Raw genomic sequence first — 22,845 nt, 5'->3', positions numbered from 1 at the left:
TCATGAACTCATAACCAATCTTGCTTACTAAAAACATAAACAAGTATCTGATGGGGGATGTTCTTTTGTATGCTGTGAATATATGTTTCTCTTATTGGTTGATGAATAAAGCTAATTCAGCCAATGGACAGGCAGGATGTAGCCAGGCAGGAAGTATAGGCAGGACCACCAGACTAGAATTCTGGGAAGAGGAACTCAGAGAGTAAGTTGCAACGGAGATGTCCTGTAGCTACCCAGGAAGAAAGAGGCCTAGCCATTCTCCAGTAAGCCAATCCACATGGAGATACATAGATTAGTAGAAATGGGTTAATAATTAAGAGAGAGCTGGCCAATAAGAAGCCTGAGCCATCATCCAAACAGTTTATAATTAATACAAGCCTCTGTGTGTTTATTTGGGACCAGATGAGGCAGAAACTCCCGTCCACACGTGGTGCCCATCCACAAATATCTACAAAAAATAAATTCAGTGTGGTAAAGCAAGAGGTGAACAGGAGGGCTCCAGCTTGTATGTTTGTTTATTTTGTTGTTTGAGACAGGGTTCTCTGTATAACAGTCCAGGCTGTCCTAGGACTCACTCTGTAGAACAGGGTGGCCTAGAGATCCACCTGCCTCTGCCTCCTGAGTGTCATGATTAAAGGTGTTCGCCACCACTGCCCGGCTGTAGCTTTTTCTTTTTTACAGATGCAGTAGAACAAGCTAGAGAAGAATGAATGAATGAATGCATAAATAAAAGCCTGCTGGGTGTGGTGGTAGCACACACCTTTAATCCCAGCACTCAAGAGGCAGGGGCAGGTGGAGCTCTGCGTTTGAGGCCAGCCTGGTCTACAGAGCCAGTTCTGTAACAGCCAGAGCTACACAGGGAAACCCTGTCTTGAGAAACCAAAAGAAGAACAAGTGACAAGCTGGAGTGAAGGTTGTGCTCCTGACGTTCTCTTCATTGCTGGACTGTGTCTAGTGGTGCCCTGTGTGTCTCAAGCTGAGGGAAAGACCAGGTACCTCTATTGCAAACTCTGAACCAAAGCACACAGGCTGCACACAGGAATGTGTGCAGGGCATTGTTTCTGGGCTGTTCTAGTGCTACTAGGGATTGAACCCAGGGCCTAGTACATGAAAGGCTGCCCAGAGCTCTTTCCACGTAAGAACCATCAGTCATGGGACCCGGAATGGAGTCAGGCAACAGCGAGCAGGTTCCCCGCTGCTGCTACCCATGCAGTAGCACAGATAAGCCATTGAGTTAAGTCATTCATTCAACATTTATTGAGCGCCTACTGTGTGCCAGGCACCGTGCTAGGCGCGGAATACAGAGATGCATAAGATACAGTCCATGCCCTTAAGGATTCACAGTCTAGAAGGGGAGGCAAACATGTAAACAAGTAAAATAGGGTGTGATGGGTGCCATGAGGGAAGCATTTACAAGGTGCGGAGGTAGCCTAGGAGATAGGGGTGAGGGACGCCCTCCTGGGGGAGGGGCCTGAGAGAGGCTAACATAGGCGTTTGATAGGCAAAGGAGGCAGGAGGAGCGGGAAGGCATTCCAGCTGAAGAAACAGCATGAGCGAAGGCACGAAGGCGTGGAACTGCGTCTATCTTGGGGCGGGGAAGGCTAACTAGTCTGGTGGTATTGCTAGAGTGGGTTCCAAAGGCTTGGGGCTGGAGAGGGCAGCCGAGGCCAGATGAAAGGGGAAACTGAGGGCAGGGGTGTCTTGGCGGGTCATTAGCGGGCACTGCACAGCCCAAGGGAAGGCTCTGACAAAGAAAGTGTGGCTCCTGGCTAACCCAAGTGTGCCTGCTAAACCACCACAGCAGTCCTCACTGAGGCCCCAGAGGACCCTCGACCTGAGAGCAGAGGACAAGTGGATTGGGAGTGGGGGATGAGCACTGGGGTAGGCTCAGGCCTGGGATCCTGGAAGCTGCCACTTGAGCTCCCTGCCTCAGACCTCTGCTTTCTGTACACTGCCAGCATGGGGTCCGGGATCCAGTGGGAAATCAGGAGGGGATGGAAGTTTTTGGCACAGTGCAGGGAGCCAGATCAGGACCAGGACTGCAAGACCAGCCTCTAATGACTTCAGGAAGAAAAGAGCTGAGGATAAACAAGAGATGCTAAGGAGGACAGTAGACAGGAAGGGATTCCTAAGAACAAGGGCCCAAAGGAGAAAGCAGCATCTCTCAGGCAGACCACAGCTCACTCTCCCCTGGGAAGGCAGGGCCTTGTGACCCGCGGCAGGAGCAGAGGCCAGTGGCAGACCCAGGACAGATGTGCACGGGGGTGGCTCTGTATCCCAGCATCCTGTGTCTCTTTGGCCCGAGGCAGAAGATTCCTTGGCAATTGAGGACCTTTCCCTCTATCCATCAGGGGATTCGTTGAGGCAGGGATTGGCCAGAGCTTCCAGCCCTTGGGTGTTCTTAGGAATGGCTCTTCCTGGCAATGTCTTAGCAGGGTGGGTAAGGTGGGGCTTAGAGCATCAGTCACCCAGAGTCTGGCTGTCCCTGTTGGTGACCACTCAATCAAGCACCACACCTTACATCATTTTTTCAGGGTGAGCTTCTCCCTGGATGGGAAAGGTGGAGGACAGACTAGCCTGGTCAGTGCTCTGCTCTCCCGGGTTCTAGGGCTCCGGTGGGAGTGTGGCCTCTGGAAAGGGAGCCAAGAGCAGCCTTCGCCATCTGGCTATTGGGCCACAAGTGGGGGAAGGGAGGCAGGCTCTTCAAGGCAGCAAAGTCTAGAGACGTTCTGGGTGCTGCTTTCCTCTTACCCTAAACGCCCAGTTGTACCGTGTGGACTCCCCAAGGGTTCTACCGTTTCCTCCTCTAGGTCCCACTGCCTGGGCTCTGCCCTCCCTGATGGGTCAGGAGGAATGGTGCTGCCTAGGGCAACAATGGCGGTGGTGGTATTAGTGGTGGAGAGGATGGCGAGGTGAGAGTGGTGGGTGGCTTCCCCTGTGTGGGGTCAGCCTGGACTGGGGTGGGCTGGGGGTATCACTTGCTCTTGTGCATGTCCTTCAGCCGGCGCAGCTCCTCCAGGAGCTGGGCCCGGGAGCAGCCATCGTCACTGCTGGAGCCTGGCCCTGGCCCCAGAGCTTCCTGTAGTGCCAGGCAATGGGTTCTCAGGAACGGGTTGTAGGCGCGCTCCTCTCCCAGGGTGGATGGGCACTGCAGAGCAAGAGACAGGGATGGGCGGATAGGATCTGGAAAAACAGTGATGTCTGTCCTAGCCCCTACCCTCCTAGGGCAGGCAAGGGGCCAAACTCTGGAAATTGCTTGCAGGCCCCAGCTGGACAGCCATAGGCACTGGCTAGTTCCCCATCTCATCCCACCCCATCCCCCAGGCCTCACTGTGTCCTACAGTCCACCCCCTCCATCCCCAGGCCTCACTGTGTCCTACAGTCCATCCCCTCCATCCCCAGGCCTCACTGTGCTCCTGCGGTCCACCCCCTCCATCCCCAGGCCTCACTGTGCTCCTGCGGTCCACCCCCTCCATCCCCAGGCCTCACTGTGCTCCTGCGGTCCATCCCCTCCATCCCCAGGCCTCACTGTGTCCCACAGTCCACCCCCTCCATCCCCAGGCCTCACTGTGCTCTTGCGTTCCATCCGCTGCCTCTGCACCCACTGCATCTTCCTCTCTCGAGCCAGATTCTCGGGCTCCACCACGCCTGCAAAGCCCAGGTTCTCTTCTGCATATTCGTGTCCTAGCCACGGCCATAGAGGCCAAGAGGCAGCAAAGAGAGACTGGTGGTGAGCTCATAAGTCCTTCCTACTCCAAGGCACAGGCCCCCAGCTACCCAGCAGTCAGAGGGGAGGGCAGGGCTCTTGAAAACCCCCCACACCAAAGCTGCTTCCAACCATGGGCACTGTTGCATCAAGGAGAGGCAGAGGTGTATGGGCAGCGGTTTGGGCTCATAGGGAAAATCACTAACTTTGGAGCTCAGAGGCCATGGTTTGCCCTTACGACTTCACTTATGACATGGCACCTCCCTAAGCCACAGTTTTCTAATTTGGCAAGAGGAGAAAATAACATGTCAGACAAAAATTAAAAGAAAAAAAAAAAGTAGGATGGGTAGGTAGGGGGAGGGTGGATTTGGGGAGAGTTAGTGTGTGTGTGTGTGAAGCCCAAGTGTCACTGTGATTTTTTTCCCTGTGCATAGAAAAGAGCGTGGCAAGTGATAGCTGCATATAGTGTCCATTACACAGATGAGTATGTGTTCTACATATTAAATAATATGTAGTCTGTGACTACTTGTATCAAATATAGGCCAATGGGTACACATGAACCAGTTTTAATGTTTTCTCAGATAAGCAAAAGCTACTTTCTGTTTGGGCTTTGACCGCAATTATCTGAACAATTAGATATCTTTCCGGACTCCCAAGGCCAAGGGCTGACCCAGGAAGGGGACAGTGGCACGAAAGGCTTGGCCATCATTTAGCTAGTACTACACTCCAGGAGGGAGGTCAGGGTCTGCCCCCACCCCCCAGAGGACTAGCTGTGCTACCTCTGGGCCATAAACTGGGCTTGCTAGTCTCTAAGAAAGTGAGGGGCTGGGAGGGCCCTGGTGACCAGTCAAAGCATGGGGCTGGGAGGAGGGAGAGGGGCACCTCACCAGGCCACAGCAGGGTGTCATCCCCTAGGTCTAACACGGTGTCCAGTGAGCTCAGCATGGTCTCTGCTGTGCCTTCGAAGGTCCGTCCTGCATGGGGTCAGGTAATCAAGGATGACACAATATGGTAAAAGGTACACAAAGGACGTGGGGTTGGACCCAGATTAGGCAGATTTGGTCAGCCACCAGTCCTTCAACTGAGCCCTGCGTGGCATCCCGCCTTATGGGAGAGGTGGTATGAGGCCATGCATGCATAGTGGCCCATAGAGGGTAAGACTGCTGGGTCTTCAGGCTGGCTCCTGTGGTCCAGGCTTGGTGGGTAGTGATGATCTGCCCACCAAGAGAGTCTTAGACTTGACTGCCCTCTGGGACTCTGCAATCCAGGATTTAGGGTCCTCACCCACCCACAGTACTTCCTTCTCATTTAAATGTCCTCAACTTTCCATGGCTTCTTCCGGGTCACTGTCTTGGGGAAACAGGTGCCACCCAGTGGAAATCAGTGCTCTATGGGGGTCTTTGCTTAAAGGGTCCTATCCTTAGGTCCATGCCCTGTGAGAATCTTGAGAACTTAAACAGTCAGGCAACACAAGTGGAGGTGACTGTTCAATAACCACTGGGATGTTGGGAAACAACATTTCCTAATGTGACAGACAATAATTGCTACTCTGATCTTTGTTGCTCTCTCCTCTCTCTTTTTTTTGCAGAAACTCACCACAGCCAGAGAGGAAGAGCAGATCCCCTGAGAAGAGGCAGGAAGGACCCTTGTAGGGCTCCCCATCCAGCAGGTAGACCAGATGGCCTTGAGTATGGCCAGGGGTGGCCAGGGCCCGGATCTGAAGCCGTCCCACACTGACCACATCTTGATGACACAGGGGGCTGCGGCACAAAACAACAGGCGAAAGAGGGAATTCAAGATGTGTCATGATGATCACAGCTATTACCCCAGACTTGAGGGCCGGGTGACTTATAGAATGGTGGGTTCTATAGTAGGGTAAAGGCACAGGTGCCCAGGGTCTTCTAACCATGGCTGGGTCATCTTGGGGCAAACAGAGACAGTGTTTTCACATGGATTCTACTTAGCTGTCTAAGAGCTAGGTGGGGTGTCATCAAAGATCCAGCTGCTGACACCCCGGAAGACTAGGCAGGAGGTAGGAGATGCCCACCCATGTTTGGGTCAGGAACTTACTGGGTGAGGTAGGGGATACCATCCTGAGGGCTCCCATACACTCGACAGTCCCTGTGCCGCCGGCTGAGGTCACGGTTACCTCCACTGTGGTCCCTGAGGGATGGCAGAGATGAGCACAGGGGACTCCAAAGGGTAACCGTGCTTGGACTTCCCCCTTCCCTAAAGTACTCTCTGGCTCTTGTTCAAGCCATTCCCCTGTTTAAGTCACCCCTCAACTTGCCATGCTTCCATGACCATTTCCAACTGATCTTTTAGGACTCTGGCTCAGCACCAGTTATCATCCTCAAATTCCCCCAAGTGGATCTGACCACATCCACCAACATTCATCCTCTGTACCTGTGCTACCTGCCAACTAACTAGATATTCATTCTGTGGTTCCTACTATATGCCCATGAATGGAACACAGCAATTCCTGCCCTCCCTTGAGGCACTAAGCTGCTGAGTGCCTTGATAAATGACCCGGCCCCCTTGCTCTCTACCTCTGCTGGTGCCCGAGTGACTTCATGAGGAGGTGGGTCCTGCTAATCCTCATATGCCCCAGGTCTGCAAGCCCAGTCTAAGAAGGTAAAACTGCCTGTAGCCATAGCCCCACCATTCCCAGCCCCTTACCAGTGCTTGTGGGTGCAGAGAATGGCAACCAAGTTAACTCTTTCCTTTTCAATGGTAGCCTGCAGGAGAGAAGAGGTACTGAGGGTGGGAGAGGATGCAGAGGGAGGCGTACTGAAAGTCTAGTTGGAGCTGGGTGGGAAAGACAGCTGGAGAGATGAAGGAAAGGCAGGAGATGGGCTGGGGAATGAGAAGCTGGCAAAGGGGACTTGAAAGAGTAGAGAAGACCCAGCATGGGGTGGGGCTGGGAGGGGAGACGGAGCATCAGGGGTTACACTGATACACTCACAATGAGAACTCCAGGCCCTGGCTTCTATTCCCAGTACCACACAGCACACACACACAGAGCGAAGGAAGGGGAGGAAGGGAGAGAGTATGGATATGAATATGAAGGGAAAGGCAGAAAGGGCCAGGTATTGACAGAGGTCAAAGAAGAAAGAGGGTAGCTGGGCAGTGGTGGTGCACGCCTTTAATCCCACCACTCGGGGGGCAGAGGCAGGCGGGTCTCCGTGAGTTCGAGACAAGCCTGGTCTACAAGAGCTAGTTCCAGGACAGCCGCTAAAACCACAGAGAAACCCTGTCTTGAAAAAGAAGAAGAGGAAGAAGAAGGAAGGAGAAGAAGAAAGGAGGAGGAGAAGGAAGAAGGAGGAGGAGGAAGAGGAGGAGGAGGGTCTGGGGCTGGTGAGATGGCTCAGCAGGTAAATTCCATCACCAGAACCTTCAATAAAGGTGGAAAGAGATAACTACAAGGTGTCCTCTGACCTCCACATGCATGTCATGGCGCGCGCGCGCACACACACACACACACACACACACACACACACACACACACACACACTGCTTTTAATCCCAGCACTGGGGAGGATGAAGGGGACAGATGTCTGTGAGTTTAAGGCCAGCCTGGTCAATGTGAGACCCTGACTTGGGGTGGGGGGAGGTGAAGAGAAGAAAAGAAAAAAAAAAAAAAAGGAAAGAGGACAAATAACCCCCCAAACACCCAAATGAGAAATAATTACACGAGTAAACATGAAAAAAGATTATCTCCCAGGGGAACAAAGAGGGTTAGGGGCAGACTGGAAACGGCCCTAGGCCAGAACACCTACCCTCTGGCTCTAAGACACTCAGGGCCAGCTACTGTCTGGCAAGAGAAGCTGGCATTCCCCCAGTGACTCCCAGCACCCTCTCCCCGCACCTGCACAGCCCTTGGGTCTGAGGGGTCCACAGCCACAGCCAGCCCGGCCTGGGTGTCAATGATGAGGTAGCTGTAGTTGTCCGACAGGACAGGGATGGGAAGCACCTTCACTCCTGGAAAAGGCAGACAGAGAAGCTGGGGCCGACTGGGAAGCCCACCAAGGGGGTAAGGAGGCGAGCATGGGGAGCAGGCTCAGGTGATGGCGCAGGGTGGGGGTGCAGGCAGCCAGAGCTTACCATTGAAGAGGCGGGGCTGAGTTTTGGAATGGCCTTTGGGATAGCGATTCCGAGCCCTCCGCAGCTGCTGTCGGTAGAAGAGGTACCCGAGCCAGGTTCGGGTGTACAGGCTGTACCTGCAGGGCATACAGACAGTGCAGGGGCATCAGTCCTCTTCCACGACTGTAGGCCCCACGTCCCCGGCATCTTTACTCCCTCAGTCACCTTGGGTCAAGCACTTTGCCATCACTATTTTTTTTTTTTTTTTTTTCTGTCCTGTCTTAATCTCGTGTAACCCAGGCTACTCTCAAACTCACTATGTGGTCAAGGATGACCATGTACTTTGGATTCTCCTGGCTCTGCCTCTACCCTTCACGTGCTGGGATTACTGAAGTGGCTCACCGTACCTGGTTGCTATGGTGCTGGGGATGGAACTCGTGGCTTCGTGCTCACTAAGCACTCGGTGGACTGGGCTACATCCCAAACTCTGGAAATTACATTTTTAACTACGTCAGGTGATGCTGCTGCTGCTGCTGCTGCTGCTGGTCCAGAGACCAACTCTGAGAGCCACTGGGGTAGAGGAAAGCAACAGACTAAGGCCCAGGTGGCAGACAGCAGGGTTTGCTCAAGGAAGTACCAAGTTCTATGGCTTCTTAGCTTATAGAGGAACAAGCAGGGGTGAGGCTGGGGGGGGCTTGACCATCCCGGGGTGAGGCTGGGGGGGGCTTGACCATCCCGGGGTGAGGCTGGGGGGGGCTTGACCATCCCGGGGTGAGGCTGGGGGGGCTTGGCCATCCCGGGGTGAGGCTGGGGGGGGCTTGACCATCCCGGGGTGAGGCTGGGGGGGGCTTGACCATCCCGGGGTGAGGCTGGGAGGGCTTGACCATCCCGGGGTGAGGCTGGGGGGGCTTGACCATCCCGGGGTGAGGCTGGGGGGTCTTGGCCATCCCGGGGTGAGGCTGGGAGGGCTTGACCATCCGTCCTTGTCCCACTGCTATCCCAGCTACATGTAGCTCAGGGAAACTGGACCAGGATACCAAAGTTCTCCAAACAAAGTGTGAGACCTGTGAAGCCACCTAGGGCCCAGATCAAAAGGACCCCTTGGGCTCAGTGCTCTGAAGTCACTACCTTGAATTTTTAATGATCTGACCTTTGAAAGTATTTTTTTTAAATTTATAAGACATGTCTCGTCATATAATAAACTTATATCCTAAAAGTGGATCCCTGTTTCAAATTTAAGAAATAAATAAATAAATAAGTGGCTGAAGATGTAAGTTAGTGGTAGAGCACTTACCTAGCATGTACAAGTATTGTGTTCAATCCTCAGTACCCCAAACAAACATCACTATGTAGTCTTGAACTAACTGGGAGTGTGGTCCTCCTGCATCTGCCTCCCAAGCGCTGGGATCACAGCCATAGTGTCGCCACGTTGGCTTTATTTAGAATGACTTGAAATAGCAATGATAGAAGAATGGAAACACTTCGTATTTATTGCCTTCCCCTCATCCCCAGAATCTAGCTCTACAGCTCAAGGGGCCTCGAACTTAAGATAAACTTAAGATTCTCTTGTTTTTGTCTGTCTTTAGTGCCGATATTATTAAGTACACAATCAAGCCAGGCTTATTTCTTTTGTAACTTGAATAATACGTTTTGTTTTTTTTTTTTTTCTGTTGTACAAGGGGCTCTGTTTTAACCAATTATTTATTTATTTATTTATTTATTTAAGTGTTATTGTTTGTTTGAGGCAGGTTTTGTGTAGCCCAGGCTATCCTCAAATTTGCTATGTTGCCAGTAATGACCCTAAACTCATTATCCCCATGCCTTCATCTCCCAAGCGCTAGAATCACAGGTCTGTACCGCCTCACCTTGCGCCTGGAGTTGGCATTACACTGGGCAGTTCAAATTTTCTATCTAGCCCCTCAAGGAGGGAAGGAGCTGGCTTGGGCCCTTGCTGCACAGGAAACTGAGGCACATGGTAAGGCCACAGTCAGTGCTTGGAGTATCTATCAAGCCAGTCAGAATACAAAAGGCATCCCAAGCTTGAAAAGTTGAGATGGCATGGAGGATGGACACTAAATCTCTCACAGTGTATATGAAGGATAGACTTTCTAGCCTCTCGGAGAAATACCAGCTGCTTTATCTGCAAACATTTATATAAACCAAGTAGGTCCAGGATGGTTTGGCAGTGAAGGGCAGCCTAGCCAGGATTTCTGCTCTACACCCCTCACCTGCCCTGGCAATTCTGGTATGCCAAGAGAGGTTCTGCATTCTGTGTTATAAGCCCATTTTTATAGGGCCTCTACTTTTGGTTTCATCTGCAACTCAGTTTTAGTCCTGTAGAGTTTCACGATTTCAGGCACATTTATTGATCCCCAGCTATTGGCCAAGTGTTGTGTACACTGCACAAGGCAGTCATCACTCCCTGATGCTGACTGAGTAGGAGGGAGACAGTGATAAGGTAGGGACCAGCTGAAAGCAGTAGAAGGATGGAGAAAGACAGAGTTCTGTTTCAGAGACAGCAGACCTGGCCAGTGAGATGGCTTACACAGGAAGGGTGCTTGAGGCCAAGTCTGATTCCTGGGCTTGCGCCTCAGGACCCCAATAATAGGAGGAGGAAGCTGACTTCTGCAAGTTGTCCTCTAATCTCTCCCCTAGAAGTACAGCACCAGTACACACACAGAGAATACGCAAACATGTGACAGACATAGCAGGCTAGGCAAACATGTCCCAGGTGACATGTTCATAAGGAGCAGGCCAAGCAGCAGTTCAGGGGAAGTAGACTTGAGCTCACCTCCCATCAACTCTTTGCTAATTCTTTGTGTATTCTGCTGTAAAAGCAAAGAGCTGGTGCAAGAGAGATATCCAGTTAGGGGCCGTGAGGGGACATCGAATACAACCTAGATACCCATGAGTACACTGCAGGAATAAGGGTTATAGATTTGTAAATAGCTGAATAAATACATGGGCCTTTCCTTATTGAGAAGGAGGATTACATATTTAGATACTTCTACTGGCAAAAGACCCAGGGCCATTGAAAGTGGCCCTTGGTGGCTAAAATATTGGTGTATCTTTCGTCTTCATGCGCTGGGGATAGAATGCCCCACCTCCCCCAGGAACTCCTCAGTGGCACCTTTGTGGTAAATATGCTATGAATTTGGAGAAGGAAGGAGAGAGGGAGACAAATTAAGATTCAGAGATTCTAAAAGAATCCTGTGCTTCAGAAATAAGACACCCCCCCCTCAAACTCACATTGTTGGACACATACATTTATTTTACTTCCTTTTTTTTAAAAAAATCAACAAGCATAAAAACTATTACCTGAAAATGCAAATGCAAAAAGGGGAAGAAACTAATCTGAAACATAAATGAAATAGACACATAAGCTTCAAGACATTAAGATTGCAAATCTAATCCAGAAAGTACCCACAGTGTCCCTCCAGGCATCTATTCCCCTGCAGGAGTGACTTCAGAGGTGTGTTGGCCCTGAGGGTCACTCAGCAAACACTTTTCCTATCTTAGACTTGACAAGGGGCTGAACTCAGATGGACCTGTGGCAGCTGCCTAGTGTCAAGCCAGTGGTTCTGAGTTCGAGCACAGAAAGGAGGGCAGTGGGGGTGGAGGGTGCCTGGGGCAATAATGGGGTGCACTGGGCCCAAACAACCCTATCTACATACCTTCTCTTGGGCAGGTCCCTCACCTGGGATGGTCTCCCCTCCTTCTCCAAGAAGCGTTCCCTGACCAAACACCATTTGCAGTTTCTAACCCACAGGAGTGCAGCCTAACACCTGAACACTGAGCAAGTCAGCAAGCACAAGCAGACAGATAGTCGCAGTCTCCAACTGTCTGCTTTACAGGACACTAATTAGTCACTGCAGAAACTGATGAAAAGATCACAGCAGGCTCAAGGGCTCAATCAGCAGTGGGGGAGAGCACTTGCCTAGCACCCCTATGCACCTGGGTTCCAGCCCCAACACCCACAGAAAAGAAAGCAGACCTCTCTCAGCAGTAACAATATATTTCTGACCATGGAGGACGGCACAACTTCTCTCCTGTGGCCTTCATGCCCAAAATGCACAACCCTAATTTATTCATGAGGAAAACCTCAGACAAACCCGGATTGAGGGACCCGCTGTAAAACACCTGGACGGCCATTGGTCAACACCAGAGAAAAACACCTGGCTAACGCTCAACACCAGAAAGGCCTGGGGGAGGCCGAACAGCGCAGGATCCTTGATCAGAGTCAGGACTAGAAAAGGGGCTTAAGTGGGACAGATACCAACATTTAAATAAGGTCTGATAGTGTCCATAGTCTCTTATGATCCGAATTTGTTCTACGAGCTTTACTGTGATCACGAAACATTAACATCTGGGACGCGGCGTGGGGTGAAGGGGAGCTGGTGTACAGGAATTGTGTGTGTGTGTTGTTTCGACACATCTAAAATTATTTCAAACTGCAAAGTTACACAACATAATGAAATACAACCACCCCAACTTCTAGAGAGTGTTAATCTCGTCCTAGCTCTATACTGTCATTTCTTCACTCGAGGAAAGGGGAGCAGTTATGACCCCTGCCGCAGCTCAGCCCTGGCAGGACCGCAGAAAGGTCAAGTGGCCCCAAGTAAGGGGACACAGGGAAAGCACCAGTCAGAGCCGGGTGGGGGAGGGGTTCCAGACTGCCACTTCCTTTCCTAATTCTACGAGAGCCGGCACAGCTGCCAGGACAAGGCGTCTGCACCTGGGAGCAGCTGAGAAATGTCCTTGCCTTCCTGTCCAACGCCATTTGTGACATTAACAAAAGGCAAAATCTGGCTGGTCGGTGGTGGTACACGCCTTTAATCCCAACACTCAGGAGGTAAAGGCCAGCATGGTCTCAGATGGAGTTCCAGGATAGCCAGGGCTACAAAGACAAACCCTGTCTTGAAAAAGCAGAGAGAGAGAGAGAGAGAGAGGAGGGAGAGAGGGAGAGGGAGAGAGAGAGAGACAGGAGCGCAAAGGCCAGTCTCTTGGGCTCATTTTTATTTATTTATGTATTTTTAATTTTACATGTCCATCTCTTGGGCTCATTTTATTTGGAAAATATTCACTGTTCTTGCTGGACAAAGCCAAGGTTCCTCGCCTTGGTGATAATTGTTTTGTAGCAAAAAATAGCAGGAACTAAACAGGAAAACAGATGAGTCATTAACCACTAGCTAACTGGAGCTAGCTCAGAGCCACTACAAGGAAGACAGACGCAGCAAAGCCTCTTCTCCCAGCCAGGGATAGAGCCTGTAGGGAACAGTTTTGGGTAGTACAGAACCAAGGCCTGGGCAGGGGGGAATGTGGCATGTCCTAGGAGTTTTGCCAGGAGGCCTCAATGTCTTGGCAGCGCAAAGTGCCAGAGCGGGAGGGGGCAGGGAGAGACCATGGAGAGAGTGAGGGGAAGATGGTGGCAAAGACCTTGGGACTAAGGAGGAAGCAACAGTCTGAAGGGTGCCCTGCAGGTTGGCCCAAGGGGAAGGGGGCCTAAGGTGTCAAGTCAATCACGTTGAGAGAGGCAGAGCCTGGGCTGGGGTGGGCTCATGTGCTGGTGCATCCCCCAACCTGGTGCATCCCCCAACCCTACCCCTGGCCTCCACAGTGTCTTTACATGGATCTGATGCTGAGCTCAGCTCCTTCATTGGAACTGTTAGCCTTGGCCATGCCACAATCTCAAGGCCTATGGACCCCCCCCCCACACACACACACTTAGCCCTCTCTTTCAAATGAGGCTCTTTCTCAGTTTCATCTTCTGCCACTCTGGATGACTCATACAGAGGAAAGGCCCACGTGCTCATCCCTAAATCTTTTTGCATCCCTAAGTCTTTTTGTTTGTTTTGTTTTGTTTTTTTGAGACAGGGTTTCTCTGTGTAGCTTTGGAACCTATCCTGGAACTCACTCTGTAGACCAGGCTGGCCTTGAACTCACAGAAATCCACCTGCCTCTGCCTCCCAAATGCTGGATTAAAAGGTGTGCACCGCCACCATTGGGCTCAACCCTAGGTCTTACAAGAGCCTCCTTCACCTAGGGACCGGCTTCTAGTCCAAACCACAGACAAGGCAAAGGCCCAGGTTCCGAATGCAACACTTCTGACTGAGCCAAGCCTGCTGTGGCTCCCAGCGCTCACAAGAGACTCTTGCTCCCTGGTTTGACCCTCCACCAGTCTCTGTCTCTTCCCTTCCCATCGAGTCCAGAGAAAGCCCTGTGCTCCCCAGAGTGAAAGGGTGGAAACCCCCTACACATCCATTAACAGCAAAATATAAAAATAAACCAGGCCATACCCAGATTGTGAGAAACTACACAGCCAGCAAAACAAATGATCAAAACCAGGACTTAACATGCACAGAGTCCAAACACATATCATTAAGCTAAAAGACACGTTGCCAGGAAAACAACCTGACATTTATTGAAATGCCAATGCATGCAGAAACCATGCAGTTCCCACTCAGGATGTAGACGTGGTAAAGGAGAGAGCTGTTGAAGATGGTCACCATCCTAACCAGCAGTACTGCTCAGCCCTGGGGTGGGGTGGGACTGTGGACCTGCGGCCCTGTAAGGTTCTATTTAAGTTGGGGAGTAGAAGCTTAGGCTGCTAGGTTACCCAGTGGTTTTGAAGATACCTAAAGTAAGTCATTCAAATTTCAGGGCTGGATTAGGCTCAGTAGACAAGCCTAGCACATTTGAGGCTCTGGGTTCAATACTCTGTGCATCCCCCCCACCCCCCTACCCCCCATCCCACCCCACTCCTCCCACCACACACCAAAATTAAAACTTTAGGCCTGTGTGGTTATGCACACCTTAAATCCAAGCACTTGGGAGACAGGGGCAGATGGATCTTTGTCAGCCTGGTCTACATAGCAAGACCCAGGAGAGCCAGGGCTACAGAGAAGAGAGATCCCATCTCAACAACAAAAAAGAAAAAAAAAGAAAACAAACAACTTCAAAACTGTCCACTTGATGGGCATGGTGGCTCATTCCCGTAAGACCAGTATATTAAATGGTAGAGGCTGGAGGATCAAGAGGAACTCAACTATCTTCAGCTACATAGGGATTTTGATGCCAGCCTGGGCTACATGAAACCTTGGCTCAAAAAACAAAAACAAAACAAAACAGGTGGGAAGAGATGCCTCAGCATCATAGGCACCAACCATGTAAGCCTAACAACTCCAGTTCAGTCCCAACAATCTCCACAAAAAGCTAGATGTGGTAGCATACATCTGTAATTCCAGCACTCCTGCAGCAAGGTGGAAGGTAGAGATGGGAGAAATCTCCCTCAGCTCAAAGGTCAGGTAGCCTAGATCATGCAGGACACCTGAAGAAACAAGTGTGTGCTGGCTAGTTTTATGTCCACTTGACACAAGTTAAAGTTGTCTGAAAGGAGGCAGCCTTGATTAAGAACATGCCTCCACGAGATGTGGCTGGAGGCAAGCCTGTGGGCAATTAGTGATTGATGGGAGAAGGCCCAGCCCACTTGGGTGGTGGTCTTGGCTGGTGGTCCTGAGTTCTATAAGAAAGTAGGCTGAGCAAGCCAGAAAACAGCACCCCTCCATGGCCTCTGCATCAGCTCCTGCCTCCAGCTCTTGCTGCTTGAGTTCCTGCCCTGACTTCCTTCATGATGAACATTGCTGTGGAAATGAAAGCTGAACACACATTTCCTCCCCGAGTTGTTTTGAGGATGGTGATTCATTGCAGCAATTAAAACCCTAATTAAGACAAAGTGGAAGGTGGAAACTGACTTCCAAAAGTTGTCTTCTGACCTCCACCAGAGTACTGTGGCCTGTGTGTGTCACACACAGGATGGGGGCATTGAGATGATTCTGTGGTTAAGGTGCTTGCTGCCAAGCCCTCCACCACAAAAAAGGTAAAAAAAAAAAAAAAGGGGGGGGGGTAAAACAAACAAACAAACAAACATCAAAGAACAAAAAGACCAAAACAGGTCTGTGAATATAGCTCAGTTGGTAGAGTGCTTGCCTATCATGCACAATGCCCCGGCTTCAAACTCTGGCTTATAAACCAGGTGTAATTGTACATGGCTATTAATCCCAATGGAGTCAGGAGGATCAAAAGTTCGAGGCCAGCTCAGACTGCCTGAGACAGGACAAATGCTCTGGGCTCCTTGCCTCTGCTCTGGAACCCTCTCTCTTTTTGTCCCTAAGATTCTTTACTTCCTCAAGTCCTAACTGTGTTCAAGACTTAGTTCACTCTTACTAGGAGATGCACTGACGATGCCATCAGAGAACTTCTCTCTGCTCCATCTGGAATGCACAGCAATTCCAGCTTCCCAGTCCGGCCTTCGAACACCCAGAGCCTATGGCTTCCTTAGGCAGTACCTGCCTGGGGCTAGCAGCTTCCCACCTGCCCCTTGTGTGGCTGCTGTGACTCCCTGTGTTTCGCCTCCACCCTCAGGACTCCTACACTGCCACAGCACAGCAAGTGGCATTTAAGAAAGGCTGGCTAGTGATTGGGAAAGGCTGGGGAGGGGCTAGGCATGTGCATGGCACAGTGCCTGGCCAGAGTGGATCCCAGGCAAGGCCAGGCCTGGCAGACCCAGAAAGTCTAATGGCAGTGACTTGCCCAACTGACGTCCCCTCCGCCCCAACTCCCTCCTCTTGCCCCACTGCCCCCGCAGACCTGGACAAGCAGGGTACTCTGCCAAGCAGGTCACCCAGATTTAATGGCATGGGTGGGGGCTGTGTCACTGGGACATAAAATCCTAATGTTGCCTGCCAGCTAGGGCCTCAGAGCCAGAGAGAAGGAAGAGAGAAGACAGCAAGGAGGTCCCGAGACCCCGGTCCGTTCCTGCTTACATGGTCAGGGTCAGGGCTTCTCCCTGGAGCTCCCTGCCACACCCTTAACAGCACATGTCTGAGCCCGGGAGCTAGCTGACTGAGCCCAGTGCCTCCCATGGATCATCTCAAGGCTGAGGCAGGTACCATACTCCCATCTTACAGACAGGACATGGAGTCTGGGAGAGTAGAGGCAGACCTTGCTTGACCAGATCACAGGTCAGGGAACAGTGGGTAGAGACACCCCACTCGAAGCCTGACCTGGAACCCACTAAATCCTCCCCAAACCCCAAGTCAGACGTGGTAAGACTAGATGAGTGGGCCTGGACGATTACAGGGCTTCCCCAATTCCTCTGAAGGACTTTCTGGAAAAAAATGATAGGTCAGAGTGGCTACACACACCTGGGCATGTAGCCTAGGACCTGGCCTCTGGGACCCTGAAGTCTAGAAACTTTCTACCTCTTGTTCCTGAAGCAGCTCATAATATGATATTCACAGGCATTTTGCACTCAACTGCAGAGAGGGCAGGGAGCACTAGGGATGTCAGGATGGGGCACCAGGCTCCCGGACTTCTGAGGGCCCCTTCGGAATTAAGGCTCTATCGAGCCTGCAGTGGGTGTTGGCAAGCCAGTGGTTCCGAGCATGCCCTGGGAGCCAGACGGAGAGGGTGATTTAGGAATAGTGACTGGAGGGGGAAATGTGAAGAGTCTCTGTAGAAGCTGTGTCCTATGGCCAACCCTGACCCACCTGGCTGGGATGCCATGGTCCATGCAAACAAAGGCTTGAGGGTGGAACCCAGGGCCTGACATGTGAAAGGCAAGCAGCCTGTCACTGAGCTGTACCCCAGCCTGTGGCCCCTGCTTTCCTCGGTCATCACCAGACACACAGCCCCCGTTCTCCTATTGCTGGGTGTGTGGAGCAGGGACTTATTCCCCAGTCTGTTCTCCCTTTTGCTCAATTCTCCTAAGAATTCATGTGGTTATAGGGGTGACACTGGCTTTGCGTGGGGTCCCCAGGCTTGGTCAGCAAGCTGGGATCTAAGACAGCACTCACAGCAGTGTATCAGCACAAGCTACTAGGGTTGGGGTGTCCAGTACACATTAAGATTTTTGACCTCTTGGGCCAGATGTGGTGGCCTTTAATGCCAGCCAGCACTTGGGACCAGAGGTAGGTGGATCTCTGCGAGTTCTGGGCTGGCAGGAGATACAGAGTGAGACCTTGTCTCCAAACAACCACCACCAAATTCCCCCAAACCAAACAACAACAGGAAGGAAGACCCTGATCCCTTCTGCCCCCTCCTAGAGTCTATAGTGCCTGGCACATGCATCGGCATGTGCTCTCCCGATAAGGCTCAATCTTTCCCCAGCCCTGAAATCTGACTCAGTATTTCTACAGCCTGGACGCGCATTTGGACCCACCATAACCATGTCAGAAAGAAAATACAGTTTCCTAATTGGTCTCCTGTGACCAGGTGGGAGAAAGTGTGTGGCTGCTGTGGCTACTGTGGGAGCTGTCCAGGCTGAGCTAGCCCCTCCCTGAGGCTTAGGATGGTGAATGGAGTGCCAGCTCCCTAATTTGGGCTCACAGTGCACCATTCCTCATCTCCCCGAGCCAGGACACTGCTTATCTGGTGTCTGAGGCCCAGCCTAAGCTCCATGGGAAGCCATGGGAACAGTGAGCAGGACATTCCTTCCCCCAGCCTCTCTTCTGCTGCACAGTAGAAAACACACAATGCTGGTCCTTCTTCCCCTCTCCCTCCTCCCCAGGGCAGCCCTGAAAGATACTGGAGAGCTGTCAAGTGACTGCCTCATCTGGGCCCAGGGTCCCATTGCACGCAGGCCAGTATGGGGCAGAAGGATGAAGAGGATTCTGTAGCCACAGAACATAAGGCAGTCCCAGCTTAGGTACTCCGTGTGTGTGGGTTCCCTAAGTACAGTGAGACATAAGACATAACTGTAGCCCAACATGTGAGCTCAGAGTAGTGAGACAGTCACACGATGGTGAAGCTGGGGGTTGTGGGTGTTTTGGGCCAAGATTTGGCCTGTCCAGGCTTGCATGTGACCCGTGATGGGACTCACCTAATAACAAACTCGTAACGGCTGTCTGAGGACTGAAGGACCAGACCCAGGAGGGCCACACGTCACACGGTTCTAATGAATGGGACTGGCTCAAGGCACTAAGGAACAGAGTCACTCCCTGGTTGTGCTTTCTTGAGAAGAAACAAGCTAACGAGGCAGCACAGGCCCTTGGGTGAATGAGGGTCTCCTGCAGCCTCCCATGCCTGGAAATCACTTCCCCCGTGCCCACGCGAGGCCAGGGCATGCAAGGTCAGAGTCTCCTGCTTGTGTTCCCTCAGCCTTCCTAGTCTCTGCAGCCCTCTCCAGACAGCAGCCGTCTTTTGTAGGAGGATGTACAGCTGCTAGGAGCCCTCAGGCAGAATGAGAAACACATTAGAACTGGCAAGCCCTCCAGTGAGCCCCATCTCAGCCAGAAGGCTATGCCCTAGGCTGCTAGCCTTGCCAAAGCACCGGAACTCATTTTCCTTTGGCTTTCTCCTCTCTCACTCATTTTCAGCATAGGCCCTTTTGACAGAAAAGTGCTCCCTGGGCAGACCTGTGGGAGCCCAGCTGGGAAGGAAGACCTGTGGCAGCCTGAGCCCAGAAAAGGAAAACACCCTGAAAGCTCTAAGAAGGGTAATGGTGGCCAGGCACAGCAGAGGCAAAGGTGAATTTAAACTAAGGAGTTTAAGCCAGCTTCACGGCAGACATGGCATCTGGGCCAACGCTATCCATCCATCCAAGAACATTTGATAAGGCATTGCTCTGGAAGCTGAGGTACAGTAGAAACAAAGTTTTACTCCTTGTGTGGCCACATTCAGATGGGAGGAGAAAGACAGGTCAATACACACAGCACAACACACGCTGTCACAAGCTATTGAGAATAAAGCTGGGCGAGGGGAATGGAAGGGCAGGAACGGGACAGAGCTGTAGGCAGGTGAGCTTCACACCTCGGGGCAGGCCTCTAGAACAGGTGATTTAGGCAGAGATAGAGTGGTGGGGAGGAAGGGACTGGCTGGGAGTGTTTGACAGACAGTAAAGTAGTCCCTGTGGCTGGCACAGAGAACCAACTCTACCTTCCTGTCTGTGTGTGCGTGCGTATGCGCGCGCGCACACATGCGTGCCTGTGTGTGTGTGTGTGTGTGTGTGTGTGGTGGGGGAGAGACAGAGGGGAAGGGAGAGAGAGAAGGAGGGAGAGGCAGAAGAAGGGAGAGGGAAAGAGAGAGAGGTAGGGGGAGAGAGAAGAGGAGATATCACTAGAGGGGATCTGAGCAGAGACGGACATGTTTCTGATTTTTTTCATATGTAATTTTGGCTTGTTACATGTATTGTGTGTGGGCAGAGGACAACTTGTAGGAGTCACAAACTCGTTATGAGGCTTGAAATCTTACTCACTGGGTCATCTCAGTGGCCATATTTCTGATTTAAGTCAGCAGCGCCGATGCTAATACTTAGGGATATTGCCTCTTTCAGAAATGGTAAAAGTCAAGTTCATTGGGGGACAGTTGATTTTATCACACGGTTGGGGTGAGGGTCAAGAAAGATCTCCCTGAGGGGCTGGAAAGATGGCTCAGTGGTTAAGAGTGCTTCTGCTTGTCCAGAAGACTGTAGTTCAGTTCCCAGTGCTCCTATCATGTGCCTCACAGTCATCAAACCCCAAGAGGAAAGAACATGAATGGTCTCTTATGTATAAGAATGAACAGGGTGTGGTCAGCTAAGATTGGACATCAGCGAAGGCCAGTTGCTGTCCACCGAAGCTCTGCAGGACACCCTCAGCGCAGAAAGCACCCAATCTCATGCTCCACTTCCCTCCCTGCAAAAGGCTGGCTCTCCACAGAGCTCTGCCAAACCTTCTCACTACCACCTGGGAGGCAGAGGGGCAAAGGGAAACCAAGGCTGAGTCGGGGGCTCACACGAGGGAGTCTTAGTCATCCAATCATCGGCTCCTTAGTTGCTTCCTGCCACCCCTGGGAACTTGTCCTACCCTGTGCCTGCCACAGTTTGATTCCCAGTTCACATCTGTTCATATGGTCCTTCTCCTACCTATACTATACAAGCACCCCACTGCTAAGCTACAGCCTTAGCCTAGGAGATCTTTCTTTCTCTTTTTTTAATGTAAATTTAAAAGTTTTATTTGCATCCTCCCTCCTCCTGCCCATCACAGGGTACCACACAAGTAATTGCTATCATTTCCTGACCACTTACATGTGTCTTCACAGGAACCCCAGAAGGCAGACACGCATATCATTCCCAGGTGCAAACAAGCCAGGCTCTGAAAGGTTATCTGCCCAATGTCACAAGCTCAATATGCATGTGACAAGGATACAAATGCTGCCTTGTCCAGCCATTCCACCTGCTACCTGTGTGGCTACCCTGTACCCTGTTTCCCAGAGCCCCCAGTTCATGTGCCTAATGTCAGCCCACATCTGGTGTATCTACCCTCAGTAAAACCTAGTTATACTCCTCTCCAGATAATAGGGCTATCGAGGAAAGCCTTTTCTAAAACTATCATGACTAATGATAACATGAACAGTTCAGTTCCTCTCTCAGCCATTGCTTGGGCTTTCCATTGTCAGCTTTCCCGCCCCAAACAAAATGCTCTATTTGTGGTGGCCCTTACCACACCTTCAGATTATGGCGTGGGTACGGACTCCTCCTCCATGTCCATCCTTCCTGCAGGCTTGGAGGCACCTCGAAACAACACCTACACATTTGCCACATGTTTCCTGCTCCTATCCCTGCCCCAGTCTGAAGGTTAGCAGTGTCTCCCCTCCAGGGACTGGACTGATTGTTTCCCAGACCACAGAGCAGCAGGGTCTGGAAATCCTATTCCAGGCACACCCTTCTGCTCTGCAAAATTGGAAAGTTGATTCTAATGCAGTCTGGAAATCCAGACAAAGGAAAACCCCAAAGAACCACTAAATTCTTTTAAAGAAATTTTAAAGATTGTGTGTATGTGTGTGTATATGGGTGTTTTGCCTGCATGTACACTATGTTTGTGTCTGGTGCCCTAGAAGAGATCAGAAGTAGGTGTTACAGCCTCTGGTACTGTAGTTACGGGCAGTTGTGAGCCACCATGTGGGTTCTGGGAACAGTGCCTGGGTTTTCTGCGGAGCAGTCAGTGCTTTAAACAGCTGAGCCATCTCTACAGCCCAGAACCACTTCTGTGTGGTAGCGCATACCTGTAGTTGAGCATGGGCCCGAGGAAGGATGGCTGCAAAGTTTGAAGCAAGCCTGGGACATAGCAAGATCCCATTTTAACCCCTAATACTCCCCCTCCCCCAAAAAAGAATTATGAAGAATCTCCCCAAAGAAACCAAAATTACGGGATTTGAAAAACTCCCAAATCCCAAGTTTAGAAATACCTAAAATCTCATGGTTATGATACTGTGATTATTGGCACTCTGATCTTAGGAATTCAGATTCTAGTTCCTCATGGAAATTCCCCTTTTCCCACTTCCTTGGGCCATGTGTATGACTTGGGGCTTACCGATTTTGGATGCTAAAAGTAGATTTAAAATTCTTTGTCTAAATAGAGATACATAATCCCCAGGAATGTTGTGAAGAAAACTAAAAACCCAAGCCAAAGCAAATGCATGCATGCACACATGCACACACCCATGCACAAACACAAGTGTGCACACACAGTCCCCAAATCTAGTGATGAGGAGTGTACAGCTCAGTGATAGAGTATTTAGCTTTCCTGAGGCTCAATCTCCAGCACCAGCCAAATAACAGACAGACCAAACAAAATAAAACTTCACACCCATTCCCAGAATCCAGATACAAAATACAGTGATAGACAGTCACAAACCTTGCCCTGTACACACTTGTAATGTGACTAGAGGATCACAAGTTCAAGACCAGCCTGGGACACATAGGGAGGCTGTCCTACCAAGCCAACCAGTTAAACAAAAACTGCCACCTCATTACTTTAATGCTTTTTACAAAGTCATGGCAAACCGGTCAGAGTACTATCTAGAATCTGTTCTTCAGCCCATAGGGTTTTTATATCTCTGTTTTAGAGACCATGAATGGAGCCCTAGGCCTGAAGTTTTGGGGAGTAGCAGAGGTGCTCTGAGGAGGGAGGAAGGGTGAATTGCACAATGTCATCTCTGAAACTCAGAAATTCCCAGGCATACGCCTTCCCAGCAATCTGGCCACGGACCTTGATTTCCATCCTGACATTACTGTCCCA

General features: G+C 51.0%; 1 protein-coding gene across 3 annotated transcripts in view; it reads right to left on the bottom strand.

Annotated features, from left to right (window-relative positions):
• Positions 1–1,234: 1,234 nt before the first annotated feature.
• Positions 1,235–22,845, bottom strand: part of Pnkd (PNKD metallo-beta-lactamase domain containing) — a 63,537-nt gene continuing 41,926 nt past the window's right edge. For all 3 annotated transcript variants that reach the window (XM_051190454.1, XM_051190455.1, XM_051190456.1), the window contains 8 exons: positions 7,811–7,926; positions 7,575–7,687; positions 6,386–6,444; positions 5,777–5,869; positions 5,303–5,466; positions 4,594–4,680; positions 3,569–3,684; positions 1,235–3,148 (listed from right to left, as the gene is read on the bottom strand). In XM_051190454.1, the coding sequence (XP_051046411.1) occupies positions 2,975–3,148; positions 3,569–3,684; positions 4,594–4,680; positions 5,303–5,466; positions 5,777–5,869; positions 6,386–6,444; positions 7,575–7,687; positions 7,811–7,926 (922 nt within the window). In that variant the 3' untranslated portion in view covers positions 1,235–2,974. The remainder of the gene's footprint in view (positions 3,149–3,568; positions 3,685–4,593; positions 4,681–5,302; positions 5,467–5,776; positions 5,870–6,385; positions 6,445–7,574; positions 7,688–7,810; positions 7,927–22,845) is intronic.

This window comes from Phodopus roborovskii, unplaced genomic scaffold (genome assembly GCF_943737965.1).
Source record: "Phodopus roborovskii unplaced genomic scaffold, PHOROB, whole genome shotgun sequence".
Classification (NCBI taxonomy): domain Eukaryota; kingdom Metazoa; phylum Chordata; class Mammalia; order Rodentia; family Cricetidae; genus Phodopus; species Phodopus roborovskii.
The sequence above is the reverse complement of the archived record's forward strand: the minus strand, read 5'-3'. Positions and strand labels throughout refer to the sequence as shown.